This window comes from Doryrhamphus excisus, linkage group LG7 (genome assembly GCF_037039965.1).
Source record: "Doryrhamphus excisus strain RoL-2023G ecotype Guam linkage group LG7, RoL_Dexc_Guam_v1.1, whole genome shotgun sequence".
Lineage (NCBI taxonomy): Eukaryota > Metazoa > Chordata > Actinopteri > Syngnathiformes > Syngnathidae > Doryrhamphus > Doryrhamphus excisus.
The window spans coordinates 6,216,011-6,234,253 of NC_136363.1; the positions used below are offsets into that span (position 1 = coordinate 6,216,011).

General features: G+C 40.7%; 1 protein-coding gene, 1 long non-coding RNA gene and 3 other non-coding genes across 7 annotated transcripts in view; all 5 read right to left on the reverse strand.

Annotated features, from left to right (window-relative positions):
• myo1g (myosin IG) overlaps positions 1-14,888 on the reverse strand; it is a 34,905-nt gene extending 20,017 nt beyond the window's left edge. The window contains exons 1-15 of one of the 2 annotated variants that reach the window (XM_058047513.2): positions 14,759-14,888; positions 13,608-13,816; positions 12,989-13,082; positions 11,779-11,944; positions 10,689-10,742; positions 10,491-10,577; positions 10,298-10,414; positions 10,016-10,222; positions 9,217-9,362; positions 9,023-9,137; positions 8,779-8,949; positions 7,594-7,664; positions 2,492-2,566; positions 2,203-2,335; positions 708-874 (exon numbers count right to left, since the gene is read on the reverse strand). In XM_058047513.2, coding sequence (XP_057903496.2) covers positions 708-874; positions 2,203-2,335; positions 2,492-2,566; positions 7,594-7,664; positions 8,779-8,949; positions 9,023-9,137; positions 9,217-9,362; positions 10,016-10,222; positions 10,298-10,414; positions 10,491-10,577; positions 10,689-10,742; positions 11,779-11,944; positions 12,989-13,082; positions 13,608-13,816; positions 14,759-14,853 — 1,907 coding nt within the window. In that variant the 5' untranslated portion in view covers positions 14,854-14,888. The remainder of the gene's footprint in view (positions 1-707; positions 875-2,202; positions 2,336-2,491; positions 2,567-7,593; positions 7,665-8,778; positions 8,950-9,022; positions 9,138-9,216; positions 9,363-10,015; positions 10,223-10,297; positions 10,415-10,490; positions 10,578-10,688; positions 10,743-11,778; positions 11,945-12,988; positions 13,083-13,607; positions 13,817-14,758) is intronic. The other variant, XR_013627673.1, reaches the window with a different exon arrangement.
• A 486-nt stretch (positions 14,889-15,374) lies between these two features.
• On the reverse strand, positions 15,375-17,944 carry LOC131101773 (uncharacterized). 2 transcript variants are annotated; one of them, XR_013627675.1, is made up of 8 exons: positions 17,779-17,944; positions 17,604-17,637; positions 17,175-17,246; positions 16,837-16,908; positions 16,500-16,748; positions 16,345-16,411; positions 16,186-16,262; positions 15,375-15,780 (listed from the first exon to the last, which is right to left on the reverse strand). It is a non-coding gene; the product is annotated as an uncharacterized LOC131101773 (long non-coding RNA). The 2 variants fall into 2 exon arrangements; XR_013627674.1 differs by having other exon boundaries at positions 16,500-16,908.
• LOC131102456 (small nucleolar RNA SNORA9) lies at positions 16,666-16,801 on the reverse strand. The gene has a single exon (XR_009119450.2). It is a non-coding gene; the product is annotated as a small nucleolar RNA SNORA9 (small nucleolar RNA).
• LOC144899596 (small nucleolar RNA SNORA9) lies at positions 17,004-17,139 on the reverse strand. Its single transcript, XR_013627883.1, has one exon. It is a non-coding gene; the product is annotated as a small nucleolar RNA SNORA9 (small nucleolar RNA).
• On the reverse strand, positions 17,355-17,490 carry LOC144899595 (small nucleolar RNA SNORA9). The gene has a single exon (XR_013627882.1). It is a non-coding gene; the product is annotated as a small nucleolar RNA SNORA9 (small nucleolar RNA).
• Positions 17,945-18,243: the final 299 nt, after the last annotated feature.

Genomic DNA, 18,243 nt, shown 5'->3' on the forward strand with positions numbered 1-18,243 from the left:
CATAAAATAGGACTAAAAAAGATAAAAACATAACACTGGAGTTAAAAGCTGAAGACCAAGAGCATAAAATGGGACTAAAAAAGATAAAAACAAAACACTGGAGTTAAAAGCTGAAGACCAAGAGCATAAAATGGGACTAAAAAAGATAAAAACAAAACACTGGAGTTAAAAGCTGAAGACCAAGAGCATAAAATGGGACTAAAAAAGATAAAAACAAAACACTGGAGTTAAAAGCTGAAGACCAAGAGCATAAAATGGGACTAAAAAAGATAAAAACAAAACACTGGAGTTAAAAGCTGAAGACCAAGAGCATAAAATGGGACTAAAAAATATAAAAACATAACACTGGAGTTAAAAGCTGAAGACCAAGAGCATAAAATGGGACTAAAAAAGATAAAAACATAACACTGGAGTTAAAAGCTGAAGACCAAGAGCATAAAATAGGACTAAAAAAGATAAAAACATAACACTGGAGTTAAAAGCTGAAGACCAAGAGCATAAAATGGGACTAAAAAGATAAAAACAAAACACTGGAGTTAAAAGCTGAAGACTAAGAGCATAAAATAGGACTAAAAAAGATAAAAACATAACACTGGAGTTAAAAGCTGAAGACCAAGAGCAAAAAAAAGAAAAATATAGGATTAAATAACAGTGTTGAGTGAATGTGAAACGGAACGGAACACAGTACAGTACAATATCTTGATTACCGTTGCAAGAAGCGAGCGTAGGGCTGCCTGTAGGCGAAACCTGCCCTACGGACCATGACATTCTCCAGCAGGCCCAGATAGGCCACCTGATGTTGGCAGCGAGCGTCATCAAATAGCAGCGGGGACTTCAATTCATTGGGCTTAATGCATCGAACATAATAGGGCTCCTGAAAGGCAAGTTTGACAGAAGATGCCTTTTTAAGAGTATGTCCTTTATTCACAATTTTCAGGGGGTTCGTGGAAAATAACCTGAATAAGCGGGGGATTATACTTTAAAAACACGTTGCTAATGTGAATGTATTGTGACACTGCTATTCCTGTGCAGATACTGAGGTACGATACGACTTGCTCTTTCTATGTGAACCCGAAAAAAACGAAATGTCAGTACACTTTCCTTTCATTTGACCTCAACCGTACAAAAAAGTAACAGATAGTATTATGCTATCAAGGCCAGGAGAGGTGCAGGAAACTTTGTGCGACCTTCAAATTCTCATAACTCACCGCAGGACAAGATGAGGTCAAGGAACAAGAATTACACTTCCACAGGGGGAAAAAAACTGCATTGCAATAACGCAAGGTGGCGAACCTCCGTTGTAACAGCAGCCTCAGAATAGATCAGTGTAGGGGTCTTTCAGGGCTTTCACTAGGGCTTTCAGTATTTTGTGGCCCCCTACTTGACAATAAACTTTATTGTTAGTGCGGCCCACACACCTTATATTAATATTATATCTTGAGTCCCACAATAGATGATCAGAGGCACTTCAGTTTGCTTAAAGGAAGAGGCTCTTTAACTTTAACACTCTGGACTGGTATCCTATAGCTTGATTTAAACAGTTTTTCAGTTCATGTATTTTTGTCTGCATAAAGTACTGCAAAAATGGGCATATTTCACACATATTGGTAAATGATGATTAATCTTTATTCATTCATTCATTTTCTACCGCTTTTCCTCACAGGGGGTGCTGGAGCCTATCCCAGCTGTCTTTGGGCGAGAGGCGGGGTACACCCTGGACTGGTCACCAGCCAATCACAGGGCACATATAGACAAACAACCATTCACACTCACATTCATACCTATGGACAATTTGGAGTCACCAATTAACCTAGCATGTTTTTGGAATGTGGGAGGAAACCGGAGTACCCGGAGAAAACATGCAAACTCCACACAGAGATGGCCGAGGGTGGAATTGAACCCTGGTCTCCTAGCTGTGAGGTCTGCGCGATAACCACTCGTCCACCGTGCCTCCCTATTAATTCATTTAAAACTGATTAATTTTTTTTTAAATAGCTGAATCAATTTCACAAATGTTGGGCAAAACACATTTTGGAAATTGGATTTAAATGTCAGGATTTTTAGTTTTTTTTTCCTATAATAATAATTCACTTCACTTTCTCAAATTCACTTGTGCATATGTACATATATTAGCAAAATGAACATATATGATCAGTATAGATAATAAAATAATAAGCCAGGCAGAAAGTGTACTGTACAGACCTTGCAGGCCAGTTTATCCACTAAGGATATAATGGAGTTCTTGAAGAGGTTGGCTGCTGTAAGAGGTCGCTTAGTGACCTCGGTGATGCCGAGTTGGCCATCTGGCCACATCTCCTTCATAACTGGGTTGGAGCTTTAAAAGAGTGCAAAATAAATAAATAAAAAATGAAGATAAAAGGACATGATTCAATGAGCGAGCCGTGGCGTGATGCGCTAACAGGGTCAAGAGGGAAACCCATGTGTTCCGCTGGCCCAGTTAGTAGTAGCCTGATGATGGTGTGTTTGGCACCTGTGGTACATGAGGCGCTTGAAATCTTGGAAGAGCAGGTCTCTGTTTTTGTCCAAGAAGCCCTCCACGGAGTATCTGTATTAGACAACGAAGGAGCGTAATAAAGACTTTATGACCAGAAGTAGTGGGCGGTTTCGCTGAAGAGTCAAGATATTCAAATTACATTCATTCATTCATTTTCTACCGCTTTTTCCTCACGAGGGTCGCGGGGGTGCTGGAGCCTATCCCAGCTGTCTTCAGGGCGAGAGGCGGGGTACACCCTGGACTGTTCACCAGCCAATCACAGGGCACATATAGACAAACAACCATTCACACTCACATTCATACCTATGGACAATTTGGAGTGGCCAATTAACCTAGCATGTTTTTGGAATGTGGGAGGAAACCGGAGTACCCGGAGAAAACCCACACATGCACACATGGGGGAACATGCAAACTCCACACTGGGATGGCCAAGGGTGGAATTGAACCCTGGTCTCCTAGCTGTGAGGTCTGCGCGCTAACCACTCGACCACCGTGCCGCCTATTGAAATTACAGGAGACTCAAAATCAGACAGATTACACAGGGTCTGTGACATTATTTCTCTTCACTCTTGTTTCGAAAAGGACTCAGTACATTAAAACCACACTGCTGAGCAGATGCGTCCATTTCCTACCCCTTCCACACATAAATAATAACTGGTTCAAAAACTTCAGTGAAAAACCCGTCATGTAAACTTGGCTCACAACCACCTGACCGCATTCCCGCTATAAGTTTGCCAAAGAGCACAGAGGAGCAGTCAGAACATATAAAAACAAGCCGTAACATTCACTTAAAAGGACAGGCTTGATGGAAGAGGACAAGCAGAGATAAGGGCAGAAGCTCTCCAGAGATGAGACACCTCAAAAGGAAAGTGAAGGTCAAAGCTGACACATTGGGGGAAAAAAAAAAAAAAAAGAGTATGTGAGCCAGACCTAAGATGTGAGATTTCACGCAACACAGGAAATTGAACTTGATCAACTGAACAGCTGTATGTGCCGACAGAAATGCTGCAGGGATTTTTTTTTTTTTTGATGACAAAGTTGACACCAGGTAAAGGTTGCCGTATTGCAGAGGGATGGAAAAGAGGCTGAGGGAAAAGAAAGAAGATGGGTGAAGTAGGTCAAAGCTTGTGTTGGTTCAGAGAGAGAGGGGCGGGTGGCTTTTATATTTATAGCCACAGTCGGGCTTGATTCAGATAGGAGGAGATAGAGGGTGGGCAGCACCAGCCTGGAGGAGTGACGGCTCACGGGGAGTGACCTTGGACAGTGCCCAACGCTGGGAGACCAAGCTTCATCTCACACACGTACACACACTCGTCTGCCATAATTGCAATAGTAATTTACTAAAACACACAAAAGGTAATGTCATATTATTTATCATTACAGTTGGGTTGGTTAAAATACACTTTAGAAGTCAGATACAGTGAAGAAAATAAGTATTTGAACACCCTGCTATTTTGCTATTTCTCCCACTTAGAAATCATGGAGGGGTCTGAAATTTTCATCGTAGGTGCATGTCCACTGTGAGAGAGATAAACTAAAAAGAAAAATCCAGAAATCACAATGCATGATTTTTTAACAATTTATTTGTGTGATACAGCTGCAAATAAGTATTTGAACACCTGTGTATCATCTAGAATTCTGACCCTGAAAGACCTGTTAGTCTGCCCATTAGAAGTCCACCTGCACTCCATGTATCATCCTGAATCAGATGCACCTGTTTGAGGTCGTTAGCTGCATAAAGACACCTGTCCACCCCATACAATCAGTAAGACTTTAACTTGTAACATGGCGAAGACCAAAGAGCTGTCCAAAGACACCAGAGACAAAATTGTACACCTCCACAAGGCTGGAAAGGGCTACGGAGCACTTACCAAGCAGCTTGGTGAAAAAAGGTCCACTGTTGGAGCTATCATTAGAAAATGGAAGAAGCTAAACATGACGGTCAATCTCAATCGGAGTGGAGCCCCATGCAAGATATCACCTCGTGGGGTCTCAATGATTCTAAGAAAGGTGAGGAATCAGCCCAGAACTACACGACAGGACTTGGTCAATGACCTGAAAAGAGCTGGGACCACCGTTTCCAAGGTTACTGTAGGTAATACACTAAGACGTCATGATGTGAAATCATGCATGGCACGAAAGGTTCCCCTGCTTAAACCAGCACATGTCAAGGCCCGTCTTAAGTTTGCATATGACCATTTGGATGATACAGAGGAGTCATGGGAGAAAGTTTTATGGTCAGATGAGACCAAAATAGAACTTTTTGGTCATAATTCCAATAAGCGTGTTTGGAGGAAGAAGAATGAAGAGTACAATCCGAAGAACACCATCCCTACTGTGAAGCATGGGGGTGGTAGCATCATGCTTTGGGGGTGTTTTTCTGCACATGGGACAGGACGAGTGCACTGCATTAAAGAGAGGATGACTGGGGCCGTGTATTGTGAGATTTTGGGGAACAACCTCCTTCCCTCTGTCAGAGCATTGAAGATGGGTCGTGGCTGGGTCTTCCAACACGACAACGACCCGAAGCACACAGCCAGGAAAACCAAGGAGTGGCTCCGTAAGAAGCATATCAAGGTTCTAGCATGGCCCAGCCAGTCTCCAGACCTGAACCCAATCGAAAATCTTTGGAGGGAGCTCAAACTCCGTGTTTCTCAGCGACAGCCCAGAAACCTGACTGATCTAGAGAAGATCTGTGTGGAGGAGTGGGCCAAGATCCCTCCTGCAGTGTGTGCAAACCTGGTGAAAAACTACAGGAAACGTTTGACCTCTGTAATAGCAAACAAAGGCTACTGTACCAAATATTAACATTCATTTTCTCAGGTGTTCAAATACTTATTAGCAGCTGTATCACACAAATAAATTGTTAAAAAATCATGCATTGTGATTTCTGGATTTTTCTTTTTAGTTTATCTCTCTCACAGTGGACATGCACCTACGATGAAAATTTCAGACCCCTCCATGATTTCTAAGTGGGAGAAATAGCAAAATAGCAGGGTGTTCAAATACTTATTTTCTTCACTGTATAAGTATGCCACTTCATAGTTCGCATTTCATAATTATAATTATTCATTCATTCATTCATTCATTTTCTACCGCTTTTTTCTCACGAGGGTCGCAGGGGTGCTGGAGCCTATCCCAGCTGTCTTCAGGGCGAGTGGCAGAGTACACCCTGGACTGGTCGCCAGCCAATCACAGGGCACATATAGACAAACAACCATTCACACTCACATTCATACCTATGGACAATTTGGAGTCGCCAATTAACCTAGCATGTTTTTGGAATGTGGGAGGAAACCGGAGTACCCGGAGAAAACCCACGCATGCACGGGGAGAACATGCAAACTCCACACAGAGATGGCCGAGGGTGGAAAAATGTGCATATTTAAGCAAATTTTTACGTATTTCGGGATTTCCAAGCCTTAAAAATGTTCAAAAGTACACATATATAAGGCATTCGGAAGACACATTCAGAAAAAGTATATGTAGTATTATTAGTAGTAGTAGTAGTAGTAACTTGTATTCACTGATGTTATGTTGTCGATGTTATGTCTTATTGAGTGAATTCAAAAATCAATACAAGCAGTTGTTTGTAAAATACAAGGAAGAAGGGTTGTGTTGTTTTTGTTATGTATATATATATATCACCTTTTTGATGGTTATATTTACATATTTACAATCATTATTTATTATGGTTGTAAAAAAAAAAACATAATTACATCACTATATAGTTACATTACCTTACCTTTCTTTATGTTTTAACAAAATAATCATATCTGGAATACAGGAAATGAACAAATGTAATAGTAACAGATTTGTACTCCTTTTAGACATGTTGTGTATTCAATAAAAAATAAAATGTTGCAATAAACCATTACCATCATTTATGTCTAATATGTCTTATTTTGGGCTGCACAACAGACAAGTGGTTAGCACGCAGGCCTCACAGCTAGGAGACACGAGTTTGATTCCACCCTCGGCTATCTCTGTGTGGAGTTTGCATGTTCTCCCCATGCATGCGTGGGTTTTCTCCGGGTACTCCGGTTTCCTCCCACATTCCAAAAACATGCTAGGTTAATTGGCGACTCCAAATTGTCCATAGGTATGAATGTGAGTGTGAATGGTTGTTTGTATATATGTGCCCTGTGATTGGATGGCAACTAAAGAAAGCTGGGATAGGCTCCAGCACCCCCCCGTGAGGAAAAGCGGTAGAAAATGAATAAATGAATGTCTTATTTCCTGCTGTTATGTCTACTTTATTGGTTAACAAAAGTGTAAAGAGGACTGTAGGGGTGCTATATGAAGTCTAGAAGGCTCTAATATATGTTTTAAACCATATTGACATGGTAGCAAACAGGTTTTCTATGCTTTACAGAAATAAGGAATTTTACCCTCACTTATGGTCATGAGCTTTGGTTAGTGACCAAATGAACAAGCTGCCAAAATGAGATTCCTCAAACTGACAACTCCATCACTAGCATGACTTTATAGTAACTGTCTGCTTCCTTGAGCTGCAGAGGTGGATGCAATCGCTCTGAGCTTGGGTGTGTGTGTCCAGCATCATGTTAGCCTAAGTCAAAAAAAAACGGTCAACAAATCCTCCTCCAGCTCTTCTTGATTACAGCTGTTGCTACATCACAAAGTCAAAAGTGACTCACCCTCCTCCCTGATGTGTTCCCTAGATATAGTCATGTCCTGCCCCTCCTGAGATTGAGGGCAGTACACGTGAGGCGGTGCGATTCTTCTGAAACCAAAGCCAAGGCTGCACTGATGGCCACAGGCCCCATCTGGCCTCTGACATTTAGCATCAGTAAGCACATTAAGGAAGTGCAGCAGTTAAAAGGAAGAGAGGCTGGAATTGATTGCCATGACACAAACAAGATAGTAAATTGCACATTTAGAAATGTCCAACAGTGTTGCCTTTAGTGTCCAACACACTGCTGCAAACGTCCCAAACTGACCTCATAATAGGATCATATGGATTACACTTCTGAACCCTGCCTTGTTCCCCCACCCGACATGCACAAAACACAGAATCCCAGCACCCAGTGGTTAGATAGTTTACATGGCAAACTCACGTGACATCTCCTGCATAGTGACGGATTCGGAAGTGTTTTTGGAAGTCCATGGTTTTGTCAGTGGGGCTGAGCTAGAAATGGAAGCAATGCAAAAGTGTGTGAGTGAAATATTTTAAAGGGGAACTGCACTTTTTCTAAACTTTGCTCGTCATTCACAATCTTTGTGTGAAAAATAAATTTTCTGTGCATTCTAGTGCGAGAAAACGAGTTAATATGAGCTAGCTAACAACGGACAACATGGGGAATATCTATTTTGACGCTATAACCCTCATAAAAAGACCTTCCATTTATATAACCGACTTGTATATTTACCTAGCTACAGAGATATTAGCATATCAAATCAACACTTTTCCTGCAAGGACATTCAATACAAAGTGCTTTACAGAATTAAAAACAATTACCACAATTAAAAAGAAAACAATTACAAAGAAAGCCCCTCCCTCCCACCCTCTATACTAGACACACACACACAATCACACACAGTAGGGAGACATGCCATGGTACTGAGGATCAAGGAAACGCCACCACTGGGGCCGTCCACACTGGGAGGAGCTGCAGGCCGTGCCATCGAGGGACCAGCACCCGGGCCCTCCGACTCCGACAGACGGGTGGACCCCCACATTAAAGCGAGGAACCCCCAGGCGGCCGGGTCGAAGGGACCCAAGGACAGCACCCCCATCAGCAGACCCGACACAGCCCCCAGTGCGGAGGACTAACACGACGCCTCGCTAAGCACTTGTCTCAGCGTCATTCACAGGCGGACGGGTGGATACCTAGCTCTCCATTTTACTACAAAGTTTGTCATTTTTTTTAACCTTAGGATTGGAGAACATGTCTTGTGCTGGAAGACACAGCCATCCCAATGAGAGCGGACATCGGAAGTGTTGTCGCTGTATCCACGTATGCTGCTATTGTTGATGGAACTAACATAAGTATGTGTATCAATGCGCCTGTTTAACCACTTGTCCTCAATAGAGTCCCAGGTGAGCTGGAGCCTATGACACAACTCTTCCACTCTCAATATTCAGTATTGTCAATACACAAGTAAATTGAATGTGGTTATTATAATATAAGCTAAGCTCTTCTATCTAGTATGTGTGTCATACAATAACAATAAAGGAATAAGGTATTGAATGAAGGTGTACAAATAGGGATAATTCATGATTTTGGTTAATGATTTTTTACCTTGCGGGAGCTGTAGTGGGGGTGTTTGGCCAGTTTGACGTCCATACTGTCCAGGAACATTGTGTCTGTCACTTTCCCAACAGTAAGACAAGCTTCATCCAGAATGGAAATGATTCCTTTGTGTGGCTGCTCCACCAGGTCCACAATGATCTGGTTATCGAAGTAGTCAATCTGCAAATGAAAAACACAAAGAGACATTGTTGAGCGGGAGCATCATTAGGAATGGTTTTTTTTTGTTTCTCACGTGTTGCCATTGGATCCCCTCTCGATTATATTCGTTTTGTTCCTGTTGAAGGATCAGCTCGATGAAAAGTTGCTGCAGCTTTTCATTGCAGTAGTTGATGCAGAACTGCTCAAAGCTGACAAAAACAACAACAAAAATGTCAATTATCATGTATTATATATTTCAATTTAAAGAAAGATTCAAGCAACTCCGACCTGTTGTTGTCAAAGATCTCAAATCCATAGATATCCAGGACGCCGATGACTGTGTTTTTCCCATGAAGCACTGGGTTGTAGTCTTTCACCTCAATGATGTTGTTGATGCGGCCTACAATCCACCCAAAAAGTCTCTCATAGAGAGCCTACATTGAGACAGTAGTATAAAGGGGACAACAGTTACCAAGAAACTATAATTCTTAGTTAAAAAGAGACAATTATATATTACATCACTGATCCAAATATAAGACAACAACCTCTTTTTTTAAGCCATAGTTTTGGCCAGGCTTTGTTTATACAGTAATCCCATGCTTCACTCCAATTTTACACAATTGTTGTGCATTCAGAAGACGCATTCAAAGACGTTGTGATAATATGTAGTATTCTACCCTGGTCACTAGGTGTCAGTAATGTTACTGTAATATTCGGTGAGAAACACAACCACCAAACTTGTTGTGTGTGTAACCCACGCCAAGCTAAAGTTAAACTGTGAACCCCTGACATCACTTCCTGACTGCCGGCCACTCAGCTCCCCCAGGGAACACATGTAGCAACACACACAAGCATCAGGCTTATGTCTTAAATGACTTATTTTTTCTCATTGTGTCTACTATATTGGGTAATACGAGTGTAAAGGTGCCTATAGGGGTGTTATTTCATGTGTAGAGAGCTCTAATCTAAAAAAAAACTGTATTTAGAAGGTCGTAAACAGGTTTTCTATGCTATGACTACAAAAATATTTAGTTGAGTTGGAACCAATAAACTATGATAAATGAGGGATTAGTGCACTGTAATGTACCTTGCTAAAAGCGTCCCGTCCAAAGCAGGCCTCTTCTTCTGTGTGACCCTTCTCTATGACCTCGCCACCCCCAGTGGCTACAGTACGGTACAGCAAGCTCTTGATGACCTTGTCCGGATCTGTGGCAGTCAACTCTGAGATGTAGTTGACAGATTCAAGGTCCAAAACTTGAACACTCTCACCATCACTCTCAAATGGCACATTACCCTAAAAAAATGTTGTTTTTTTAAAGACAGCACAGCATCATGATGTTACAACAAATACTACCAAGTCAATAATCACCAGATGCAGGATGGAGGCTAGAATTTGATAAATTGACAGAATCTCTTCTTTGGAGAAGCCAATTACTTCCAGTGCATTCATCACAGCTTTGTGGCTAGCATGGTCATTATTAGAGGTCTACACAGGGAAAGAGGACCGATAAGATCAATATTAAATAAAGTTAATAAAAAAAATTTAATGATATATAACTCACAGTGGATGTAGATCCCTCTTTAGTGTACACATAAACACTCGGATCACTTTGCAGGTGAAATGAGTCATTTGATCCACCTCGCAGTAACTATGGAAACACAGCAAACACATCCACTCTCAAGCATTACAGAGCTGCAAATATGTGACTTCTTTCCATATCCGTTATGTTTTGCAGCCACAGTGCATATGAGATCTTCACCTGATAAAATGAATGGAAGTTCCTCTCCCCTTCTTGCTGTTGGACCACCCTGGACTTCAGCAGAAAAAAAACAAAGATGTATAAATGATCAATGATCTGTAATGCAGTTATAGCAATGCAAAAGTGAACATGCAATGAAACAAGACACCATCTAGCCATTGGTTGTCATCCATCCATCAAACAACTCAGGTGAGCCAACAGTGCCATCAAGTGGCCAAGATGCGCAATGTGGGATTTAGAGGTCAACACGGGGCTGACTTTTCCCTCTGGATGATCAAAAATACAGTAACCAGTTGACTACATTTAGGATCTTTGTTTACATTCTAACTTCCATTCTAAGTGATAATAAGGGTCATTAAACATAATTGACTTTTTACACAAATAATACATTTCCTTATTCCGATTTTATGGTTTTGGGTGTAATTTTAGGCCTGATGTGTTCATTCATTCATTTTCTACTGCTTATCCTCACAAGGGTCGCGGGGGCGTTGCTGGAGCCTATCCCAGCTGTCTTCGGGCGAGAGGCGGGGTACACCCTGGACTGGTCGCTAGCCAATCACAGGGCACATGTAGACAAACAACCATTCACACTCCCATATGGACAATTTGGAGGCCCTGATGTGTAAAAATGAAAAAATAACTGTACTACAGTCACACACCTGACGATAGACTGACACAAAAGGGGACCAACCAAGGCAATATAAACACTTTTTAAAGTGGGATACAAACATAAACACACATCTGACATCGAGCCTACCAAAACCTACCATTTTCTATTCTGTAGTCATCTACTGTATATATTTAGTCTTGTTGCTATGGTAATAAGCAAAGCAACACTTGGTAATAAACTCCTAAATAACTAATGTCCATAAGTGGGATTTCTGAGAGAGAAATAAGTTGATTTTTCATCATCTTTTAAGAAGCTGATAAATAAAGCAGCGTTAAGAGACATTTATTAACATGAAGCACACCAGCTTTTCTATTTGTGGATGTTCCTTCACACCTCTTTTTCATCTCCTCATGAAACATTCATGCCCATAAAGGAAAAAAAAAAACCTTAAAAGTCGACACATATGTATATCACTCTCACCTTCTCCAGCAGGTAGTTGTTGATGTGTCCCCCTGTGGGATCACCATTGAAGTTGAAGTTGATGTCCATGTACTTGCCGAAGCGGCTGGAGTTGTCGTTACGATTCGTCTTGGCGTTCCCAAAAGCCTCCAGCACGCAGTTGGACTTCAGTAGCACATTCTTCACACTGATTTATCCCATGTTGGTAAGGAAAGAGTGTAAATATACCCTCACATTTCAGCAATCATACTTTAGAGAAGTCAGTGTGCAGCCACTATGTCGAGACAAAAGAGTACCGAGATAAGTTTGCCTTGCTTGGTGAGGCATAGCATAGCGGAGGTTGTGTTGCTGTCTGCACGAGTGCTGCTGACAATGGGGAGCTGTGGTTCATTGAGTGAAACATGAATTCTGATGGCTCTAGACCTGAACCCATTCAAGTACCTGTAGAGTATTCTCAAGTGGAAGGTGGATGAGAGTATGGTGTCTAATATTCAACTACCCAAGAGGATTATAGCTTGGTTTATGCTCCTTCCCCTCCAAACCCGCATGCCAAAAAAAAAAAAATATATATATATATATATATAATTAAAAATTTTAATTAATTAATAATTAAAATAAATGTATTATATAATTATTTATATATATATAATTATATAATACATGTATTTTAATTATTCATTTTATTTATTAAATAAATGTATTTATTTATTAATAAATAAATTATACATTATTAATTATTATTAATACATAAATAAATAATAAATAATTAATATAAATGAAATCTAACCTCACATCATGGCAATACAGACAAGAGTCCTGTTTGTATACAACTCGTTCAGAGCCAGTACAGCACCTTCTCCTGATTTTGGATTAACATTTGCAATAAAAGTGATTCCAATAACACTCCCTGTTTCTCTTACATTGTTCGCTAAAGACAAAGGAAGCTAAATGGCAAACGAGTTGATTCTCCAGAAAACAGTGTTTCAGCCTAAAATTGTAACCGTGGTTTCCCTGTTTACTGTGTTGTTGTATATTATTAATAATCAGTCATGATTACTTGATTATTATTTGTCTGTGTTTGCCTCATTGAATGTAACAGTTCTTCAGTCGCTGCACTATAATCACTTCTATATTTGTCGAGACACACATGGCGGTAGCTGATTGTTGCCTGAGCACATAGGAAGGAAGTTGAAATGATTCCGTATGAACCATTTTAACATGAATTTTTCACCTTTCAACCTCCGCCCTCTGACTTGGGTTTGTGATGGCTGCAATGTACTGCATGATGTATTTACTGGCTTCTGTTTTCCCTGCACCACTTTCACCTAAAAACACATAGACAACAAAACATTTATGATTTCAATGTGAATATGAAGTGAATATACATTAAAGGGACACTACTGCTAAAAAATAAGAAGGATCACTTGAAAATACTGATTACTGTTAAGGGTGCTGCAAAATAACTTTGAAGCGATATTTTTCTTGCAATTGCCTATTAAATTCTCAAGAAAGCACTTGTTATTGTTATCTTTGTATGCTCATTAGGCTGATTCTAGTTCTTATTCTATTTTGCGGCCCAGAAAAAGAGTCATTGTATGTTTAGTTAACTCACAAGGTCAAACCACAATGGGAACACAAAGGCTGAAAGGGCTCATTAGTGGATAAAGACAAAGAAACACATCAGGCCAGTTATATAAGCAGGCTACCAATGCTATGATATACATGGTGCATTTGTAGATTGTGCTACAATAGCCGAATATTTTAGAGTACATTCATATTATAATAATAAGCAATGCCACTAATTATGACTTCATGGACGTGAAACACACAAACTGAGTCAGGAGACCAACCTGATATGACAATGCAAGTGTCTTTAGCTCTTCTCTTCATGGCCTTATAGGCAGCATCAGACACCGCAAAAAGGTGAGGTGGGTTTTCATACAACTCACGACCACGATAAGCGTCGATCGTATCTTTCCCGTAAATGTCCATCTCTCTGTACGGGTTCATAGAAACCACCACTTCCCCGATGTAAGTGTAGATCCGACCCTTCTCAAACCTGGACACACAAAAAATTATTTCGATGGCTTAGCTCTACATGCACACAATATGGGAATGATTTTTTTTTCACATGTACAAAACTGTGGTGAGACCAGCCATGTTGTTTGGTGTAGAGGTTCTCATTGGGAGTGACCATGATGGATAGGATCAGGAACGAGTACATCAGAGGGACATTACATGTTAGAGAGCTTCATCAAACATCTTGGACTTTGCCAGTATTAGTGTAAATAAGTTGCTGTCAAAGAGACACGACGAGCTGCAGTTAATCATGACCACTAACGAGAAAGATTATGACCCTGTGTACATTTGATAAAAATCCAACACAAATTCAATATCGCACACCCATTTGTGTCCAACAGATTGAAAGGGGGGCCCCATTATGCAAAGAGATGCATTATCGGCAAATAGTAATTGTGCTTATAGGGTTGCTATACAGGGCCAAAAGAGTGTTTGGGCTCATTTGTTAGTGATATTTTAACACTAAGGCTGAACTTCAACATTGCATCAAACCTTGTCGAGCTGCCAGGAAGTGGCACAAGAGTGTGTACAGACTGAAAGCAGGAAATGAAACTTGTCAGAGCCTATAATGGTGGGGTGGCTTACGTGATGGGGTGAAGATACAGTATATCACAATTGTAAATTAAAGGCAAATGAGTGTGTTACCAGGCAGTTGATAGATTATCACTACTATAAAATTGCTTGAACAGAAGTACAGAAAGAACACAATGTTGAAATTGTACTTATTTTACAATAGTACTCATTTGAGAGGGGACCTCTAGCAATGCCAATCAATGTAAAAAAAAAAATCAGATTTGAACCTTTGGGGGTGTCAAAGGACCGGACTGTTGATCTTACAAACATACTAAATAACATAGTCCTTCATACAAAAACGATTACATCAGTGGTTTACAGTTTCCTCATCTTCCATGTCAGCGCTTACCTCAGTTTGAGATTCTCCATAAACTCCTCCATGGTCACCTCATCCAGAAGCACAAAGTCTGACTTCCCAAACTCAAGGCCCTCCATCTCTGCCATCCTTTGTCTGGATCCGGCAAATAAGAGGAAGAAAAAAAAAAGACGTATAGGGAACAGAAAGTGACTCAAAAGAAAAAGAGAAGTACAGCAGACTGAGGATACAGAGTGATGGAGGCGTGGTGAGCTCATTTGGTGGCTTCACTGCAGTTGTAGTCTTGTGGTCGAAGCAATAGCACGTCATCCTGTGCAGAGCAGGTTCTAGTTGGAGAAACATCTTCTAGGGGCTTTTTGGGGAAGACCAGATCAACATATGAAGTCATCTCATTTCATGTGTTAATTTGTTGTGATTGCTTGCAGTATTTGTTGAAAAGGCATCAACCAACCAAGTGACTACAACTCACAACTGGAACAAAATATAGGAAGTTTCTACAAACTAATTACATTTCTGGTTTTTACTGTTACGCAAGCATTACTTTTAGACCATTATCAAGTTTACGTACCTGCAGTTTGACCTTTAAATATATGGTACAAAAGAATTGAAAGATATCTTGCTCCACAAAAACAGACAACCTCAATTCAATGTATAGAACCAACTTTATTACTTTTTTTACTGACAAACATTGGACATTCAGGGAAGATCCGATCAGGTGGATGTTGATTGTTGTCAGCCTTAAGTAAAGACGTTCAAGTCTCAAGTCGGGGCATGTCGAGTCAAGTCTTAAGTCATTGGCTTGAAATTTTCCCGTTGAGTGTCAAGTCCTGAGTCACTGATGTCAGTTGAGTCGCAAGTCTTTGATGGTATTGAGTCAACAGTCCCTGAAAATTGTGACTCAAGTCCACACCCAAGGAGACCTGCTCTGTAGATTCCCTCAGGTCGATCCATCAAGACTACCCCAAGGAGATGCCACACACCAACCACCTTTGTATGGTCTGGGTATGAGAATTTGCAGCCACCATTTTGAATTTGGTTCAGGGAGTTGAATAGGCCTTTAAAATAAAAACAAACAGCAATATTTGTACATAATTATTTCAAACCAGATATCTTCATAAAATATATTGCAAATATTTTAGCAAATACTATACTATATTGTCATTATTATCAAGTGTTTACATGCGTTCAAGAGTGCAGGCTATGACTAACTGCTGCACTCACCACTAGAGGGCACCATACAACAACAAAAAACTGTTGCCCCCCACAACCCAAAGTCAGCATTAACACATTGATTAATATGGCAATTTCTGAAAGCATGTAGGTGGTTTACCTATAACTCTGATATTAAAGTCAATAGCAAGGCCTCAAACAGACTTGCATCTCTCTAGCAGACACTAAAGGAGAGAACAGAGCCACGGAAAGCTCAGTCTCAGCCATTGTTACACTCCTGAAACACTAACCTGATTCTCTTTGTTCCACGAGTACCACAGGTCAGCTGAAGGACCGGACCAGGCCTTTGCTTTACCTCGAGTCAAACCTGTTAAATATCAAGTTTAGCTATTATTTTAACATGAAAACAAAGGTATATAAAAGGTGGATTAGTACTGTCGGAGGTGTACCTAAAACCCCGCAATGAAGAGTCACGAGCAGGGCCTCTCAAACAGCCTCACATTTCTCTAGCAGACACTTAAGGAAAGAACAAAGCCAGAGAAGGCTTAGTCTTGCTGGTAAGTCTGCCACCTAAGTCTGAACCGTGTTTTTAAGTAATACTAACCTCATTTCTTCAGTCCCACATTGTCAGTCAGGAGGCCTGAACATGACAACCCTTTGCTTCTCCTTGCAAGTCCTGTAAAGGATGTTTCAGGCTTTTTTTCACAGCATTCAGTCAATAAAACAAACAATGCTACTAAGGAGTATACTGTGGTTAGTTTGTACTATAACCTTGTTGGAGGTATACCTATAACCCTGCTAAGAAATATTCATAAGCAGGGCCTCAAACTGCCTCACATCTCTCTGGCAGACACTTAAGGAAAGAACAAAGCCAGAGAAGGCTTAGTCTTGCTGGTAAGTCTGCCGCCCAAGTCTGAACCGTGTTTTTAAGTAATACTAACCTCATTTCTTCAGTCCCACATTGTCAGTCAGGAGGCCTGAACATGACAACCCTTTGCTTCTCCTTGCAAGTCCTGTAAAGGATGTTTCAGGTTTTTTTTCCACAGCATTCAGTCAATAAAACAAACAATGCTACTAAGGAGTATACTGTGGTTAGTTTGTACTATAACCTTGTTGGAGGTATACCTATAACCCTGATAAGAAATATTCATAAGCAGGGCCTCAAACAGCCTCACATTTCTCTGGCAGACACTTAAGGAAAGAACAAAGCCAGAGAAGGCTTAGTCTTGCTGGTAAGTCTGCCGCCCAAGTCTGAACCGTGTTTTTGAGTAATACTAACCTCATTTCTTCAGTCCCACATTGTCAGTCAGGAGGCCTGAACATGACAACCCTTTGCTTCTCCTTGCAAGTCCTGTAAAGGATGTTTAAGGTTTGAGTCTGCACATTTTTCACAGCATTCAGTCAATAAAACAAACAATGCTACAATGCTAATATACTGTGTTTAGTTTGTACTATATAACCTTGTTGGAGGTATACCTATAACCCTGCTAAGAAATATTCACAAGCAGGGCCTCAAACTGCCTCACGTCTCTCTGGCAGACACTTAAGGAAAGAACAGAGCCAATGCGGGCTGAGTCTTGCTGGTAAGTCTGCCGCCATCATTGTTATGCGCCATTATTAAAGATACCAAGATTCACAATACAATACAGTTTAAGTGGTAGGATTCAATATAGCGCTCATTTACGATTAAGGGAAATAAATAGCCTACCTATTCATGTTGACATGCGTCGTTTGACACAAATCTGCAACAATAGAAAAAAAACAACAGTGTGAACTACAGTAGTAGCCATGTTTTCTGAGGTGCCTCGCAAGTAAAGTCCACTACTTTACACACATTACTATAGTTGTTTTAAACCCCATACAATGGCAATCCCACTCCTTACCTTAGTAAATACTTATAAAGACGTAAACGAGGTAATGGAAACACATATTGTAGGTTAGATGGCTTCAGATTCGTAACCCGAACGTTCGTAGCTGCCACTACGTGCCGTTCAATGTTCACTATCGGATTACCCGGATGTGACGTAAGGCTAGTTAGTTTCCCTGCTTCACTAGTTGGGAGCAGTAAAACGCCGCACGCGGCTGTAAGGCGACTTCTTCTTCTTTATGGCGGGTCGCTACTAACACAACGCCACCTACTGTACAGGAGCGTGTATCCTGTAAGGACGACTGCGGGGAAATGAGGGAAAAATGTCAATGGAAAACAACCAATGCATTTCTAAGCTACATGGCTCACACATATTTTATTGGTTTAAAGAATTATGAATACAGAAATTAGAATCACGACGAGGAAGGAAAATAACATTGTAGCACATCATCAATATGGGTAAAAGTAACCTGTTTTACAG